Genomic DNA, 19,896 nt, shown 5'->3' with positions numbered 1-19,896 from the left:
CAACGTAACTAACTAATACGATATTTTGACTACTACATTAATTTTATTAAAATAGTGTACAGAAACTATAATTTCATGCACAAATTTCAGTTATTGAAATTATATTAACACGTAAACTTTCCCTTGCAATAATTGTCACATTCAATATTATTATAAGTTATTCTTCAACATTTTGTTGATAATTTCAATTTTACTATAAGTTAATTAAGTAAAAATATTTATGCATATAATGTAGACTTAATTAAGTAAAAAGTTTTGTCCTTTTTAAGTTTAAAAATAATTGTGAAATATTAATTAATTCACGATTATATACTGTCGATAATATTATACTTTTATATTTTTAAATAATTTTAACGCCAAGAAGAAATACCTATATAATAAAATAAATAATACGTACAGTATAGCAATTGTTAGATTGTAGTAATATAAAGATATTTAATCGTGTAACATTGAACTGGCATTGAATAAGTAAATGTTAGCAAGGGATTAGGTGTACGTGAAACTTTAGACATGGCACGTTGTTTGTAGATCCCGGTGGATTACATTTATATGAAATAAAGTGATATAATAACTAAAATGGCCGGCGTGAGCAGATATAGTTCATATAATTGTCTGACTGGATGGGACAGCTATGATAAAATACCAAGGTGAGTTTGTTACACGCATATATATGTTATATAGAATTCAACTCCACAGACTCCTGTTTAAATAAATATTGTCATTTTATATGACAAAATAGACTCTGCATAAATATAACGTCCTGTACAATATTGCATTTAAAAAATGTTTGCAAGTGGTAAGTAAATGTGAGTTTTTCTGAATATCAAGTTATCACGAAAAATAGGAAAACGAATACTTATTTGTTACGCATAAAAATGTATATTACAAACTGATGTACTATAAATAAAAACAAAACACTAAATGGAGTAAAATTTCTCGGAGTTTGGTATCTTTGCAATCATGTGAATTATATTAAATGCCCTACCATTTAAGTATAATTAACAACTGAGTGTAGCAGAACATACTGCTGTTATTTCAGAGTAAAATAGTTATTAATAACAAACAAAGATGCTTCGTAATAACTGGTAAAGGTTAAGTATTGTGTGTGTGTTTCATTAAGTGTTTTCCTTCCATTTCTCACAATGGATACAATTAATTTTGCACAAACAAGATTGATAGTTTTCTCGGTGCTGTGTTTAGCTCGCTATGTTCTGAACGCTTGTGGCGTTTATTTACCTCTACCCGACAGATGGCGGGAGATATCGTTTAACTTACAAGGACCTACATCTAGCAGCTAGCTTTATCTTTACTGTTATTTAATAAACTTTGATTATTTTATGGTGTGTAAATTAATATTTACTTATATTTATTTTTAGCTGGAGAAAAACAATAAAATACTTTGCCTAGTCGATTAAATAATAAATGTATAACGTTATTTAATGTTGAGAAAACAACATAATTTCTTATTTTCGTTCTCTCTTTTTCTTTTATTCTAAGCAATAAATATATATTTAGTTGTTTTATCTTTATTATTTTGACACGCGTATTTTTCCATATAATGTTAAACTAAGTTTAATTAGGTCTAAATATGCAAGGCACATGTGCTGCTTCGAGGGCGTTTTAGAAACTGACCTTTACAATTGATGGCGGCAGGTCCCCGGAGGTTTTCGGGGAGGCGACCGTCACGCCGCCGACACAGTTAACTCTCGACTATTTAACGACACAATTTGCTTAAATAAGCCCAACTAAAATTAACTCAATAGAAAAGCGTGAATCGCACAATGACTACCTACACGTATGACTTCTGGTGGTCCATAACTGTTGTTGACGCAGAACAGTAGTACAACTAATACACAATTACTGACCCAACACTACTGATCTGTTATGCCTTATTGTTCTGTCCTCGTTGAAAACAGGTCTGAAAACGAGATATATTAAAGGTATTTGAAATCAAAAGCTGTTGCGGACTCTAATGTTAAATTGGTTAGCGGTGCGCTTGTATTTTTTGCCGTCCGTGGAATGGGTTCCACGGACGGCAAAAAAACATGCTTAACATTCCGCTAGGACTGCAGCCGCTATTCGTTCTATTCATATAAGCTTAATTAATACAGAACACGAAAATATGAAAACCATTTGCATATCAGTGTTAATGAACTCAAACTAAATTATGACTCCTCACTTTTAAATTAATTAAAAAAAATATTCACAGCCCTAAAACAGACGCACCAAGAGTTCAACATTAAAATTCTGTTAGTATATTTTATATAATATGATAAAAAATTAAAAATATATGAAGATTTGAAATTATTTTCTATATAAGTATTATGTTAAAACTAATGTATGCTAAAGTAGGTTATATGTTTATTCTGTTATCGCTGACATAGCACCACTCACTTTATTGGCACCTCTCCAAACCCTCGTAGGCTTTAATCATCAAGAACATATAATTTTAATGTTTAAAATGAAATGTTAACATACCTAGTTTAGTGAAAAATGTTAAACACTAATCGATTAGCAATAATTATATTGTTCCTATTCATGTGTTAGGTACAAACGAGACCGACGACAGGCAGATGCAAATTTATGAATGCAGAAAGTTCAAAAGGGGTGTACATCTGCATCTGCGGGATGTGAAATATCCAGTATCTCTGACGACCCCTTTGTGTCACGGACATGAGTTTCGAGTGTTCATATCACAGTTATAATATCTAACCGACAATAAAGTGAAACCTTTTACTACTTTGTAAATAAATAAAACTGGTTCACAGTTGTATGTAAGTGAATTGATTATTGAATTATTTCCAGTAATAACAGAGAGCGTCGGCCGATGGCAGTACAATTTGTTTTTAACCGTATATAAAATTGTCTTTTACCCCAATCGTAGTAATGAAAGCTTCGTCCCGGGGGTGTGAGACAAATTCCCGCGTCCACGCGACCCGCTACGCCGGCCAAGGACATACTCACCCAGCCCACTCTAGCCTCGTAAAACAAACTACACACTCTCTTACTTCACGTGCAAATGGATACAGCCCTTTTTGTAAAGTCACAGTCAGATTTTTACATATTCCATTTCAGCATCAAGCACATCATTTTTACTGGATAGTGTAGTAATGTAAGCAAATACATCAAAAGCCAAATGCTTGGCTCTATTGCCAAAACATGATTTTAACTTCAAATGTTGTGCAAGTAAATATCTTATGAAAAAAAAACGCTTCAAACAAAAGCGGAAACAATATAATATTCACAAAATTTACCAATAATATAACAAGAAAGAAATTTCATAATTGTTATCGCATAATAAATTCCGTATTACTTGTAAATTGAAAGTTTATAAAATGAAGTAGCGCCACATCGTTTACCGTCCGACAATGGGGGAGACGAGTTCCCCTTTACAATTCACATTATTGATCATCTTTGTGTAAAAGTATAAAATGAACAGCTTTGAACATTATGACGAAATGATGAATACTAAGTAACATAAAGATTTTAGATGAGTATTTTGTAATCTTTTTGCAGTTGTGTTGCGTTTCCTAATTACTTTATTTAATTACGATTGATTATATTTCCAAAGATCTCTCAAAATACACAAGGGAAAGGCTCATAAAATCGAGGTTAATTCGAATGACAGATTTATCGTCTACGTACTGCGTAGCACGTTTATGTACACGATTTTCGTCCAAATAATTCGATTGATCTTGGTCTCAAAACACTTTTATAAATCTTTCCCGAACTTTGTCTTGTGTAATATTTAATCGGAAACTTTATAAATCAAGCTAGTTTCATTTCTCAATTCCAAATTCGTTCTCTTCAAGCAACGCTTTCAAGTTCGATGGATAAGTTTTCAATTAAAACTTGTGGGAAAGATGCTGTAAATAAATCTCGCAAATATAAAACTGTTCGCCAGAGGGAGGCCTGAGAACGTCGCCATTCTGTTTCAATATCTATTTTCACGAATCGAGATTTACGTAAGCGTTTAAATCGATCGCAATATTTGTTATTCCATTCGATTAAGCGCTTAAAGAAAATAGATTCCTTTAGCATCGACAACTATTACCTCTCAGGTCTTTAGTATTCTTTGGAACAGAAGTAAAGTAAATATGCTTCTGGCATGAGTTCGTTAGCTCCTATTACGTTGACTGGCTCACGCTATATGCATTGATTTAGAAAGGTTGAAAGAATTGGAAACATCTACAAATTTTAAAAGATCGCAGAGAAGTCAATAATAGAAGACAAAATTATTTAACTTTGTTACACACACAGATTTAAGTATTCTTTAGTCTTTGACGGTGGTAGTGCGATGTTTTACAACAACGAGGCAGCGTACAAGCTTCGGCCGTCGTAAAAGTAAGCCTTCATGTTGTCGTAAATAAAGCTACTTTATGTGTTTCAAACGACTCTACGATTACCGTTCTCTGATTGAAACCCACGCCGCGCCGTTAACTCTAATTACTTCCTTCACAAAAAGATTGCTAATTAGATATCAGCTTTTCTATGAATGAACTGGCTGTTTCCCACTTACATTAAATTTCTGTGACATATGAAAATCGAAGATCGAATTTCGGGGATCGTGCCAGCACTTGCAGATTGCAAATCAAGGGATTGACGACCGACGCTTTTGTCTGACTATATTCTATGGCTGTTCCAAATTTCATCGAGATCCGGAGTTACGTAGTGGTTAAGCATCCATAGATCCGTCCAAACTTTCGCATTTATAATTCAACTATAGCTGTCACCCGCAATTCCATCCACGCTGAATTAAAAAGAAAATTGGACATGCGTCGACGATCTTCAAATATTCATTCACTCGAGTCACGTTCTGTTCATATTAAATACATCTTATATTAACTTAACTTATTTATTATATATAAATTAATATAATTTCAATTTATTTCTATATGTGTTGTTTTCTATTGCAAAACTCCTATTTTATACTAGAAAAAATAAAATATTTTTTCATTGGAATTTTATTGTATTTCAAACGCCATCCAAAAAAATTATTAAACTGAAGAGCCACTAAATTGTTTTAGCAATATTATCTGGTAGAATAACTCCTGCCATTATTATAATAATAATCTTTAATACATTTACAATATAGAGATCCAAATTGTAGCAAAAATAATGTTACTTATACCTTTCTGAATTTACGCGTTCATCGCCGCGTTTTCCACTACTTTATAACAGATGGCGCTATGAAAATCTTTTTTTATTCCCGATCTCGATGTTGAGTATCTCGTCTCGTGTATACACATCCCGGCGGTGAAAAACGTTCGGCACTTTGGCTTGTAATAAAACTAAAAAGAGACTATTTTTGCAACACCGGTATTCGTTATACTGCGAAAACACCGGTGATAATCGTGATGAGTTCTGCGTGGCAGACAATCTGGTAATGGGCTGTAGTCCCGTAGCCATTTAGTTTGTCTATTGTTTATTGGTTCGACAAGAGAGATGCAGTCGATTTCTTTTGATGATTCACTTCAAATTGAAATCAAAGTGCAGATGATTTTGTCGTGTAACCTTTTATATTCCCTCAAGTGTAAATTTTAAAAATAAAATTTTATAAATTATTTGCTAAGTGTCACCCCTTGTCCTAATTATTATAATAAATTTTATTATATTAAATGGTTTAAATAATTCTGTTATGTGCCAGCCAGCACCGTATATTATTTAATGCTGATTGTTTGATTGTTACAGAGTGCGTGTCGAGTACTATGTCAACGAGAATACGTTCAAGGAGCGCTTACAACTCTACTTCATCAAGAATCAACGATCTAGTAAGTAACTAGATAACGCTTTGACATTAACTTTTTAAACAAGTAATCCATGTATTAAAAGACAATGTTGGTGTAGAATGCTTCTGAAAACTTCAATATTCATCGATATAGACTAGATTATGTTTCCCAATATATGCCTTTGTAAAAGAGAATGGTCCGGACAAAGTCACTTCAGTTCTTTGTTAATCAAATTGCATTTCTTTCAAACACAAACTGCTCGTGTCTCGCTCGCTTTCCAAACCGAGCTTTTGATCAATTTTAAGCGCGCTGCGACGAGCTTCAGTAAATGGAATTTACATTTTTTAAATTGTCTCTTTGAAAGGAAACGCTGCAAGGAAAATTTACACTTTTTGCATATCTGACAACACTCTGTTTATGTTAGGAACTAGGAGTAAAAAGTTCTCTAAGAATACTAAAGTACAAAATACTATATTGCTAAATAGTGTTGTCTTGTAAAACCATTTAAATAAGGGAAATACATTAAGCCATCTTTGTAGATAAATAATAAAATAAAGTGCAGTCATAATTCCAGCACGTGTCATAAACAAGGTTAAACAAAGTCCTTCGCCTCCATAAAGAAACGCATTCATAATTAAATAAAAAACAAATTAATTCTTTGGAGTAAATAATGTTTACATGGAAATATTTACATATTTCTAATCTAGAAAATTGTGTCGCGACCGCACCGACTTTATAATTATACTAAATACTGATTGGCGGTTAAATTTAGTTTAAATTTTTTTTTCTGTTGCCGGCAAATTGTGTGCGCTGCCTTTTTTTAATTTACCTTTGCAAAGTTCGACAAAACTCTGCAGTTCGAAGCATATGAAAATTCACCTTTACGAAGTGTCGAAATCTTTAAATGAATTCTTTGAATATGCAATTTGACCGGGGCAAATAACAAACGTTCTGTGTACACTATCTGCCGATGACAAACGTGTATTTCTAACTATAGTTTGAATGTGGTATTCGCGCGGTCGCGGTTGTCCGGCGTAATGGATGTTATCTATGCTTCAGTGACACACTAGCCTTAGCATTGACCAACCTAATTAATTTTCTTCATTACGCTAAAAGCATTTATTGACCTTGAATCATTTATTATTGTCGTGTTAAAATTTATTGTACTTTATTTAAACCTACTGCTCTAGTTAAAACATGTTTCTAAAGAAAATCGAGTACATCGTACAAGTCCTAGAAAGGTATAGGCAGATATTGTAAACATAATATGTTGCTTGATGATGTTGATGTTGCGCGGAGTCTCCTACCTTTGATTAACTTGCATTATATGCAAAAGATTTTGTGTAAACACTGCTTTATATTATTGATATTCTTTTTCAGGTCTTCGCATAAGAATTGCGAATTTGGTGTTCAAACTGCTGGCATGCCTTTTGTACATCATACGCGTTTGTGCGGACGGCGACCCGATCACCGCATCCTGGTATGTTTATATATTTATTAGTAGTCTTCATTCAACTTTTTTAAAAGATGGTGCGTTATTTTTGTGCATTTATTAGTCATTTTAAAACACGGTTTAGTGTAGGCTATACATTTTAATGAAAAATTAAATCTTTATCAACAGTTACGGCTGCAAGCCTGGCAATAAGACCGAGTTTGAATACTCTGCCAACTTGACCGAGGAAGAGTTCCAGGAGCACCCTATCATCAACTGGGACGGCATTATCTGGGTGAACCGCTCGCTCTGTCTCTGGATCGTCCAGGTTATCCTGGCTATGATATCCTTTTCGGAGGCTATTCTTCTCGTCTATTTGGGCTACAAGGTGAGTAGTTTTTGTGTATGTTGTTTTTCTTTATGTCTATATGATTGTGACATCTTCGACTCGACTTAGACGAGAGAGGTGTCATTCGCTTCGTATTTTTCCACAACGTGTCATAGTATGTATAGTTTGTTTTACGGTTTCTTAATTATCAAATGAGAATGAGAGTGATGATATCTATAATCTTGTATAATTAATATGACATGTTTTTTTATTAAAGGGCAACATCTGGCAGCAAATCCTGTCGTTCCACTTCATACTGGAAATGGTGAATACGATCCCCTTCGCGCTCACTGTAAGTATTCATGGATCATAATATAACTAGAAAGAGCAAGAGCAAGAGAGAGAGAGAGAAGGAGGAAAGTATTATGCTGGACTAAAAAAGAGATGCAATTATATTAATATTAAAGATTGCATACTATAATTTTTATATTATTACCTCATTTTTTATCTGTTTTCAGTTGCTGTTCCCGCCGCTACGTAACCTCTTCATCCCGGTATTCCTGAACTGCTGGCTCGCCAAGAGATCTCTAGAGAATATGTTTGTAAGTATTTACTTATCCACACTTTGTCAATCTATTTGTGAAGAAGTAGCACTAGGTGATTAGTTGTTTGCATGTTTTATTTTAGAAACTTTTCGAGGTATTATATGGCTAAGATGATTGTCTTAACACATATTCTGTAATGATTCCAGAACGACCTTCACCGCGCAATGCAGAAATCTCAGTCGGCGCTTTCCCAGCAGCTGATGATATTGTGCGTGACGCTGCTTTGCCTCGTCTTTACCAGGTGATGTTCATTCTCTTCTGGACTCATTGATAACATTGCTGAGTACTGTATCTTATCTACGAGCATCACAAAACATTACACACGAATATAGGCAAATAAAAAACTATTCGTTGACGACATTTTATATAGATTTATTTTTAAGTAAGTCAGTATACAAGTATGGTTCAAGAGTTTCCACTAGAATGCGTTTAGTGAATGAAAAATGAAATAAAAATGAAACAAAATTATTCTCCGACTTCTTCCCCTCACTTGTTACGCTTTGTGTTCCGGCAAAATGAGCAAGCTAACGTAATTTTAAGTAGCAATATGGTAATGTATAGTAAATTTATTTTCCAAACTCCATTTCGAGTAATTTCGCCTTTTATCTTTCAGGCTCTTGACTTTGTTTTCGCTTTTATCAAATTACGATATAATTCGGGCATCGAAAATCTTATTATAACTTCAGAAAGTAACAGAGTAAGGGATTATATTTTGGCTTACACTTATGAAAGACATTTATAAGACAGTTTTTTTTAAATTCCTCTATATTATTCAAATGTGCATCAAGGATAGGTTTTGTTAGATGAACATATTTACTTGTAGTGTTATTGTAACTAAGTCTTATGTATTGGCATAATATATTACAGTGTTTGCGGCATCCAGCACTTCCAAAGAGCGGGCCATCGCCATCTCAACCTGTTCCAAGCCACGTACTTCGTGGTGGTGACCTTTTCAACCGTTGGTTATGGTGATTTCGTGCCTGACATTTGGCCATCGCAGCTGTATATGGTCATCATGATAGGTGTAGCACTTGTCGTCTTGCCTACACAGGTAAATAAATATCTGATAGATAATTTGAAATATCAAATTTAATGGCGGGTCAAACCTCTACGCGAGTTTACCTGTACTGAAACAAAATGAATGAAATGAAAAATAGATGCGCGTGCGCACCACGAGTCACCATAAATTTTGAATCTTTTACAATAATTTTCTATTAGCATAGAGTAATAATTTAAAGAAGATGTGACTTTTTTTAAACATATGTTACATTTATCTAGTTCAAACCCTTAGTTTTTTTTTAATTGATGAAAAATGAAAGAAGAAGTATTAACAATGTTTGGTATGATAAGTAGAAAAGTAATGTTTTGTTATTATTTATTGTTATACTAGAAATAATATTGAAACTATTGAAAGCTATGCTTGCATGATTATCTCAGTAATTTATAGCAATTAATATTATATGAGTTCAAATGTGAAGGCACCTGATAATATGAACTAGAAATAAGGTATACATTTTTTAGTCAAATTATAGAAATTATGATCAGAGCCACAATGATATAAATGTACGCGTGGAAATAGTGTTGTAGTGTTACTGAAAGGAATTGCAAGAATGCGTGTCAATTTTAGCAAGGCCCGTGGCTTCTTGTATTATGCACGATAATTATAATTTTATTTTTATAAACAAATATAATAAAAAAACAATAACACAAAATTGTATTGTGAAACTAAATGTACAAAGTGTGCCAGGGCCGTGCTAAATGGAATTCTATGAGCTCTGCCTATCCCTCTGGGTCGGTCCGATCTGGGGTGAGTGCTTTAATTTTATGGTTTTACCTTTATTTGCTTGTAGATTTAGAAATTAAATTGATTTCTATGTTTTGTACATAACTATATAAGTTAATATTATTCTAAATTGTTCTCGATTACTTCTAATATTGATGTATGTTTGTAGTTTAGCGTTAGGATGTGATTGTAATATAATCATTTTATCATTTACAACCAATTGTGTAGATTTCTCTCACTAAATCTACACTAACTACACTCAAACTCTGTGGGTGCCAATGTTATAATTACTGAATACGTAGAAAGTCGATTAGAATATAATCGGAATGTTTTAGATGTTTATCGTAACTTTTCAGTTCGAGCAACTGGCGTTCACGTGGATGGAGCGACAGAAACTTGGGGGTTCGTATTCTTCGCACCGCGCGCAATCTGAGAAGCACGTGGTCGTCTGTTCCACCACTCTGCATGCGGACACCATCATGGACTTCCTCAACGAGTTCTACGCCCACCCTCTGCTACAGGACTACTATGTTGTTCTGCTCTCGCCCATGGAACTAGACACCACCATGCGCATGATTCTACAAGTAATAAACATTTCATATGTAGTATTTCTCTGCTTCATTAGTAATACTCGAAGCGTTGTATTTTTTCTGCAAATATTACTTAAACCTAAGTTTGATCATTTTATTAAAAAAAAAAGTTTCATGAAAAACTATAAAGTATTGCAACAGAAAATAGATAATGATAAAAAGAATCATCTCAGTGTTCAAAATCTATCAACAAGTTCTGTTTGAAGAAATAAGTATGAGTTTTTATCTAATTTCAGGTGCCGATCTGGGCTCAGCGTGTGATCTATATCCAGGGCTCGTGCCTGAAAGACACCGATCTGATCCGTGCACGCATGAACGAGGCTGAGGCTTGCTTCGTGCTCGCGGCACGCAACTACGCCGACAAGACCGCGGCTGACGAACATACCATACTCAGGTAACTCATACGTTAAGAACAAAGGTGGACATTAACTCGTTAATCCGTTAATCGTTGATTATCGAAGTTAATATTTTTGGTAACGGATTAACTTTTAAATTAACTTCAAAAACTGTTAACGCTTTTATTAACTTCCGTTAAGTTAATTGTTAACATTAAATTACGTGCCACGCCACGTTCGCAAGTTCAGCTGTGTTCGGCGACTGCCGGCATGTCTATGCTGAACGAACGAGTTGATAATTCATGTTTGCGAAGTAGGCGAGCAAGTGTGATGCATATTACACAAATCGTCCGAGAAAGACGCGAACGAAACGAAATCAACAGGGAGTTCGAAAACATTTAAATGCATTTAAACTTTTACACTTTCTCCAATGTGTGAGATGCAAATGCCATTATCATGGCCAGACTCCGGGTTCAATTGGAATCAAAATAATGTAGTGTCCATCACACTACCATGTGATACCTAAAATACAATCAAACTTGTTGACAATAAAAAGTATATTAACATTTTTTGCATGTATCAAAAACGAACATGAAAAAATAAATTGAATAATACAAAAGACTTAACATATGCATTTAATGTATATCCCTTAAACACAATAGGGAATCAGATTTGTCTATTTATTATTGACGTTTAAATGTTGATTTATGTGCTCATAAACAGTTTACGATACATAATTTTATATTTAAAAAAAACGAAAAAACTACTATACGATCCATGGCACCGCGTGCGCAATAGTGATATCAATATATTAATAGCCCTTTAAAATGATCTTGGATGCGCGCGCGCACGTAAAGACATTCTTGATTTGTTTACTAACTAATCGTATAACATAGAACGAGACAGAATGAGGAATTAAAAAATGTGTGTTTAATTTTTGTTTCTAATTGTTTCGCCTGTTTCTCTTAGTCCGAAAGTAGTATGAGTTTCATACGTTAATGAGTAACGAAGTTAATTTTTTAATTAACGATTAACGAAGTAAACTTTGGTTTACTCGTAACAGTGCCCATCTGTGGTTAAGAATAATATCAAATGAACACTGAGTTCAATGATTCTTGTGCGTCTACAGGCACTAAGGGATAAGTATGCTAAGTATAGCAGTTTCTATAGCAGACTATATCAAAATGTTTTTTCCAGATCGTGGGCGGTGAAAGACTTTGCACCGGACGTGCCTCAATACGTTCAGATCTTTCGTCCGGAGAACAAACTGCACGTGAAGTTCGCGGAGTTCGTTGTGTGCGAGGACGAGTTCAAGTACGCACTGCTCGCCAACAACTGCACCTGCCCCGGCGCCTCCACGCTCGTCACGCTCCTGCTGCACACCAGCCGTGGACAGTACGTATGCTACTATCACTCCTACAGTCGTACTTTCAGATTTATTGACACGTGATAATACTAACGTTTCAGGGAAGGACAACAATCTCCCGAGGAATGGCACCGCTTGTACGGAAAGTGCTCTGGCAACGAAATATACCACATTGTGCTCGGCGACAGCCGTTTCTTCGGCGAGTACGAGGGCAAGAGCTTTACTTACGCCAGTTTCCATTCCCATAGGAAGTGAGTACTGTTTTAACTTTGCATTTTTGCTCAATGTAGAACTTTATTAACGCAAATATTCTCAAGGTACGGCGTCGCCTTGGTCGGAGTGCGTCCGGCGGAGTTGCCGGAGTTCTACGAGGACACCATCCTGCTGAACCCGGGGCCGCGGCATATCATGAAGAGCAGCGATACCTGCTACTACATGAGCATCACCAAGGAGGAGAACTCCGCGTTTGTTGTGTCTGAGAAGCGAGAGTCCAAGGCCATAATGGCCAAAGACCAGAGCGCGGTGTGTAACGAGAGAAAAGCAGGCAGCGGTAGCGGGGCCGGAGGCGGCAGCGGCGGCGGAAGGCCGGGACGAGACGGTAGTAGCGCTGCACCGTATGAGCTGCCCCAAGTGGTGCTCGAGGGCCCCGCAAGCTCCACGCCAGTACCATCGCCATCCCGCATCAACCCAGCTCACACTGTTTCATCCGCTAATTTTGCCGCTAGCTGTGAGTGTCACAGTTCTATTGATGCTTCATTGTACACGTTACTCGTCGCATTTATCTCGTCACATCTCGCAGAATTGCGATTCCTTTGCACGAGAAATTTAAGCCCACGGTGATATACTCTTGGAGTCCCATACTCCTATTTATCTTGAGAAGAATTTGTCGAAATGACTTAAAACGACCTTGACCAATACTGAAATAATTCGGGATGTCGAGATATTTTCTACGAGAACGTTTTCCTAAGTTGCACTGTATTCAAGTAAAAACCCTACCGGTTACCCAGACCGTATCACATGAAAACATATACGTTTAAGTTAATTGAGTAACCACAGCTAGGCACAGTTAATCCAAAAGTTAACTTCGTTAATCGTTAATTGAGGAATAACTTCGTTGATTGTGAAAGCGTTAAATTCTCGATAATTTAATGCAGGTTAAAGTTACATACAATTATCAACTGGTTCGTTCAAAAATCGACAAGCCGACAGTCACTGAACATAGGCGAATTTACGAGCGTGATATAGCGCGTAGTTTAAACAAAATGACAGCACGTCAACAAGTGCCTAATGTAACAAATAACGGACCAAATTAAAGGAAGTTGAATTTAACGAAAGTTACGAAAACGTTAACACTTTTTGTAGTTAACTTAAAAGTTAACCCGTTAAGCAGAATGTTAACTTCGTTAATTAACGATTGATGGATTAACGAGTTAATCCTTTCGTTATAAAGATACAGTGCAGCTCAAAACATGTTGTTGATATTTATGTACATTCATGAAATATGTTTATAAAAGCCGACTAATGTATTTTTAACAAAAAAAAATTCTAGTGCAGAGCTTCGACCGTGGTCAAGTCGTGCAGTGAGTTTGCTTTCGATTCGCGCAATATCAAATATTTATCATAAATGTTTTAACCCACATCTTAACATTCGAACGCTAATATTTACCATCAAGTAAAGAAGTATTTGCATGCTAAATTTAAATAGGATTGAACCAGTAGTATCGCGAACCTAACATTAAAATCATAAATATCACTCGGTGCAAGGTTTTTACTTTTGATGTCTTCTCGGCCTTACAGTTCTTAACTTTGCGCCTGGTGTTTGGTCATGCGCTACCTCGCTGTAACATTATATTCGTAACTTTTATCTAGTTTACTAACTTTGTAACAATATATGTATGTATTTTCGAGTAGCTCGTCGTTCGTTCTGATGGTTATTATATTAATTTCTAAATGTATAGCGTTAATCTGTGAACGCTCCTCGTCTTTTAAATATGAATCATTAAAATTTAGTTTGTACTTTTACAGACAAGTACGGCGAGGGATCATCGACAGGGGAGTCCCGCAACCACCTCAAGGAGTCCCCCGCGACGGACAGCGCGAGCGACAGCCACCTCCTGCTGCCGCACACCCCGCGACCCGACACCAACTTCCTCAGCCCGGACTCGCTCAACTACCGCAGAGGTGTGACATCATTGACGGTTAAAAATATAAGCCCTCCACCTCGTTCCTAGACGTACCTTCTCTTACACCATAAATTACAGATCTTCTATCAAAGTTCAATTCTTGGCATGACACAATAATCAGTATGTACGTGTATTTTAGTAGTGAAAACTGCTGTACTTTTATTAGATATGGATGCGGGCAGTCGCCGGCCTTCAATCCTGCCGGTACCTGACATGGTGACGTCCAGCTTGCAAATCGCGTCCGACAACCAGGAAGAGGAGGTGGAGGTGGACGAAAGCGAAGACGAGCTCGACGACGACGTGCCCTGGCGCTCGCCCTCCGAGAAGATCGCGTAAGCCATCTCTCATACAAGCCACCTCGCCAACAGCGATCGCCTCACGCGTTCGCACCTATCTCTTTCCCACAGCGTCGGCCCTGGGACACTTAGACTGCGAGCAACAGACCTAAAGTTTCTTTAAAAACTGGTATTCTTTATTCGCATAAAGAAAGAACACCAGGTCCGGCGCTGGTTACACATGCCACCTTTATTTATTTAATTTTTTTTTCATAAATGACAATATCAAAAATGTCCAAATTTAATTTCACGTTTATTACTGGGTTGCGTCACTTTTTGTTCACCTGCATGTCTTAGAATATGTCAATCTACAACACTGACCGTGGGTCGTCATAGGTGACGTTAGTTTTTTTTATTTCTTATTCATTTAATCGGTTTCATAGATCATCGCCCGCATCGGATGCATGCCTACGACACCAAGTATGTTATATTTTTTGCTCAGGTATGTTACGGCGAGTAAAGAAATGAAAATTACACAAATTATGTCTAAAAGTTAAGAATTTACATATAAGGTCCTTCGGGAAGTAATTTTCCTTTTCATGATAGAGGATTAAATCTTATTATAAGAACCCAACTAAAAGCCGCATAATTATATTTTTTTAAAATATAATCAATTTGCTGACGGTCTGTGGGTCAAAACATTTAAATTAATATGCGCAGTACAATTTTTAAAGTATTTTTGAGCAGCACATAAGTCGGCGAGAGGTTAAATGAATCGGATTCAGAATGGCCAATATATAATTTAATGAAATGGTTATTCTGTACTCGTAGTAGTAGTATGTACATTTTCTTTAATTTTCACAAACAAAAAGGAAAGAATTTTTCGAACAACCTATTCTTATGATGTTTTCTTTCCTCGTCAACAATACCGTGAATGTGTTGCTTTTATCCCGCAACTGATCCATCATTTGCTTCCGCTTTATATTAAATAATTACGAATCTGAAACAGCTGCTAAACGGAAATTCACAAATTAACATCATATCGACTTTCTACGCTTTTATTCTATACAATGGCTGCGACAGAATTCATGTACGTATCAATATGAAGTTTTACGTTCGAATACGAAGTGTTAGAGGCGTGCTGTGTAAATGTAATGCAGAATGTACAGAGAGTGCGTGTGCGACTGTGTGCATTGTGTGTCCTCCCGGCTGGTGGCGGCCGCTGAGTCCGGCCACGGCTCGCACCCTGCGCCCCTCAGCGACGACCCCACCAGCAGCTACTCCTCGATGCCCGTCAGCGACCTCTGCAGCGCCTGGCGCGCCGACTTCTCGAGGTGAGACCGTGCTACGACCATAAGGCCCGCCCGCCCCATGCTGGCCACACTGCGGGCCATCGCAAGTCGCCGGATGATAAGCGACCATCGCTCACCATAAAAATCCGCTACGACCAGCATTATAACAGATATGTAAGAACCCAGAAGACACCTAAATTCATCGAACGATACGTAAGAGTAAACCCGATAATACAACAGTCGAATGTTGTCCGCTTTTCACCACCTGATGGTGTGTGTTTGTTTACTTTTAAAAACTTGACAAGAGCTAAAGGATTTAGGATTCATGCAGAAATGCAGAATGTGCTGACTCATAATGCGATTGGTAAATTTGTACGTCAGTCAACATTTTGAACTTGCAGCATTCAGACTCGTTTAATACTTTTTTGTAAATTCTTCTAATATAGTTTTTTCATTGAAAATCTATTAGGCAAGTCTGGGCAATTCATTTGAGGGTAATTCTTGGTTATATGTTGCTTTTGATAATAGAAATAACATACGTAAACGCGTTCTGCGTACGGTTATCTGCTTAAATATGAAAGGTAACGTAAAACCAAATAACGTATAATGTAAAGTCGTTTCCCCTACATAAGTATGTACTTCCATTGCACACAACCTTGTGAAATAGAAACGCATGAAATTCCCCAAAATTTAATGTTGAATGTTAGTCTATCCAGCACTGATTGTCACCACACTGTTTGATTACCTATGGATGTCCTATTTTTACATATAGATAGCTATTTTATTTCTATCCCTTCCACATGTGGTAAATGTTGTAAGTATTTTCTTATATGATACTTTGTTTTCAAATAATGTTTATTGTAATAATTTACTATTTACTAAATAAAGCTTCGCTTTGGCCTTGATTTATTGGCATTAATAACCACTTGACTGTAAACTGACGTTTGCGTTCGATTACAGAATAGTAAAAGGCTTTCCGCCGGTATCGCCGTTCATCGGGGTGAGTCCGACCCTGTGCTACTTGCTGAAGGAGAAGAAGCCACTCTGCTGCCTGCAGCTGGCGCAGGTCTGCGAGCACTGCGCCTACCGCAACGCCAAGGAGTACCAGTGGCAGAACAAGACGATCATCCTCGCCGCGGACTACGCCTCCAATGGCATATACAACTTCATTATACCCCTCAGAGCACATTTCAGGTCCAAAACCTCACTCAATCCGATCATACTGCTGCTCGAGCGTCGTCCGGACATTGCCTTTTTGGATGCCATATCGTACTTCCCTCTCGTCTACTGGATGCTCGGCACTATTGATTGGTAATATAATTATGTATTATGTATACAATTACACTTTTTGATATAATAGCAACGGAAAGGTTCATACATAATATTTGCAACATGTATTTTCAGTTTGGACGACTTGCTCCGCGCGGGGATAACTCTCGCCGAAAACGTTGTGGTGGTCAACAAGGAGCTCTCCAATTCCGCTGAAGAAGACAGCCTCGCCGACTGCAACACCATTGTCGCCGTGCAAACTATGTTCAAGTAAAACATATAAATTGAACCTTTTTATAATTTGTTAATCTGCCAAAAGCGAATTGCGCTGTTACTCTGCTAAAGCGATGTTTTTTATTTTCCTTTTTATACCACAACGCTGGTGCAACTTACATTTATGCAATCTCTCATAATTGGAGATGTTTTCCTTGGAACTAAACAGATTTTTTTTTGTTTTCAGATTCTTCCCATCTATAAAATCAATAACGGAACTTTCTCAATCTTCAAACATGCGCTTCATGCAATTCCGTGCTCATGACAAATATGCTCTGCACCTCTCTAAAATGGAAAAGGTAAAGGTGATGATTATTTATATTTATATCAATATTCATTTAGGTATTGTAACTGCAAGTGATTATTTTAATTACAATTGCTATTTTTTTAAATTTACAGCGTGAGAAAGAGCGCGGATCTCACATCTCGTACATGTTCCGCTTGCCCTTCGCTGCGGGCTCGGTCTTCTCCGCCTCAATGCTGGACACCCTGCTCTACCAGGCCTTCGTTAAAGATTACGTCATTACGTTCGTGCGCCTGCTTTTGGGAGTCGATCAGGCGCCGGGCTCCGGGTTCCTCGCCTCGGTAAGCGACACGTCCACGACACGCCAGCGACGCGACCCACTCTGCTAGCGAATATTTATACCACCTCGTTCCATCTCATCTCATTCTCATCGACCTCGGCTCGAAGCGAACTTTCAAACACGAAGCGAAGCCAGATGCGAAATACATCATACCTAATTTTAAGAAATGTCGTTCAAAATGAATCCTTGTCCTTGTAACAGATGAAAATAACAAAAGAAGACATGTGGATACGTACATACGGCAGACTTTACCAAAAGTTGTGTTCGACCACTTGCGAAATCCCCATTGGGATCTATCGTACCCAGGATACGAGCCTGGCCGAGCCCGGGAACCACGTGAGTATGTCGTCAGGAGCCAAGGCAAAGTGGTTTTGGCCACGCTTCGCGAGAATGCGACCATCGCGCGCATCGGTGAGTTGGACGACTCCTTAAGACGTAATCCAATATGTTCCTCAAATACAGTCCTTCGCCTTCATTTGCTATATGATTCTTCGTAACTCAACAATAACACACACACATTTTATTCCAAATTACAACAACATTATTCCAAATTGTTTAGTCCCAACGCATTGAGCGCTCCCGACCATTGGACTGTATTTCGGGTCGATATTTTATTATTACCTACTTTTTGTATTCTCGTTTCGCGTAAGACTCGCACCACATTTTTATTGTTGTCAATCTGTCTACATGTACTTACTTGTCGAGCCTTCACACCTGTGGTGTGTCTGTAATTAGTTCTGCCATTTGTTCGACATCTATTTCTCTTCCTACACTTCACTTGGTTTGTTATGTAAGGTACACTCGAGCTTTATAATTATTATTTCGTCGCAAGCTGCTGTTGCAAAACTATACTCTGTTCCTTGCTTTTGCGTGGAAGATAAAATGTTTCACGTTTCAACTCGTCTTTAAAATCTTCTATTGAAAAAGAACAGCGCCTTTTACTGTCCCTAATATAAACGATTTCAATAAATCTGTCTGTCTATCTGTCGCAAGTATGTCGATGATCGCAGTCCCGCCTATGTTGTCGAGTAGTGCCAGTGATGCATGTTGTGTTCTAGCAGCTTACCACCGCGCCTTACGATAAGCTATTAATTATACATAAACAAGAAAACCAAAGTCATCGTGTTTTGTGATACGGCCTACAGTTACTAGCCCACTTTTTGCTGACAGTAATGACCGGTAATATTTAGCTGATAGTATGCGATAGTTAGCGGTGATCTACTGTCATCACAAACACTGATGTCGTAACAAATGCTAATGCTTGTTTATACAATTTTTAGTTTATCGTAAGAGGATCTGTAGATGTCAATCAAAGCAGCTTATAAATCAGAATCACGCACTCCAAGTCCGCCATTCAACGAAATAACTGGGCCCTTCTTACTTCAATATTACTTCAGTATTAAAATAACTAATTATATGTATAACATGTATTGCAAAGAGTTTACATAACCAAGACTAAGAGGCGTCTAAAAAGGTTAACAATACATTAAAATTAGGCGATACTCGTAACGTTTTTGTGTTACCAAGCAAAATAGCTTGAAAACAACCCAATAAAATTATCACAAAACAAAAAGCAGAAAAATCTAGCTTACTATTTGAGTCGTGCTTGATGTCTTGAACTGTTGAATGAAGTAAAAGTGAAAGGCGATTCGCTTGTGTTGAGTTGTTAGTGAGGATTAGGGCTCGAGTTGTTGTCGGTGGCGTGGTGTTGTGGTGTGACCTACAAGTTACAGCAGGAGGCGGCCGGTGACGGCGCGGGGGCGGAGGGGGCCGAGGGGGCCGGAGAGTCCACCGGATGCCTGGGGGCCTGCTACGGCGAGACCACGCCCGCGGTAAGGACCCCACACCTGAG

The 19,896-nt window shown here is 37.3% G+C and overlaps 1 protein-coding gene across 1 annotated transcript; it reads left to right on the top strand.

Moving 5' to 3' along the window:
• The first annotated feature begins 576 nt into the window (after positions 1-576).
• SLO2 (slowpoke 2) lies at positions 577-19,409 on the top strand. Its single transcript, XM_013324165.1, has 20 exons — positions 577-647; positions 5,692-5,771; positions 7,110-7,209; positions 7,351-7,549; positions 7,767-7,841; positions 8,008-8,091; positions 8,241-8,335; positions 8,962-9,145; positions 10,234-10,461; positions 10,704-10,861; positions 12,000-12,197; positions 12,270-12,419; positions 12,486-12,895; positions 14,194-14,349; positions 14,518-14,683; positions 16,879-17,229; positions 17,323-17,457; positions 17,648-17,759; positions 17,860-18,045; positions 18,246-19,409. The coding sequence occupies exons 1-20, from the start codon at positions 577-579 to the stop codon at positions 18,474-18,476; spliced, it is 3,369 nt and encodes a 1,122-aa protein (XP_013179619.1). The 3' UTR covers positions 18,477-19,409.
• The last annotated feature ends 487 nt before the right edge of the window (positions 19,410-19,896 follow it).

This window comes from Papilio xuthus, unplaced genomic scaffold, assembly GCF_000836235.2.
Source record: "Papilio xuthus unplaced genomic scaffold, Pxut_1.1 DF825017.1, whole genome shotgun sequence".
Taxonomy (NCBI): Eukaryota; Metazoa; Arthropoda; class Insecta; order Lepidoptera; family Papilionidae; genus Papilio; species Papilio xuthus.
Note: the sequence above shows the minus strand (reverse complement) of the source record. Positions and strands in the feature narration are given on the sequence as shown.

Coding starts and splice junctions, on each gene's coding strand:
- SLO2 (XM_013324165.1), top strand. CDS start 577: ATGGCCGGCGTGAGCAGATATAGTTCATATAATTGTCTGACTGGATGG. Junction 8,336..8,961: donor CTTTGCCTCGTCTTTACCAG/GTGATGTTCATT, acceptor AATATATTACAG/TGTTTGCGGCATCCAGCACT. Junction 17,230..17,322: donor ATGCTCGGCACTATTGATTG/GTAATATAATTA, acceptor ATGTATTTTCAG/TTTGGACGACTTGCTCCGCG.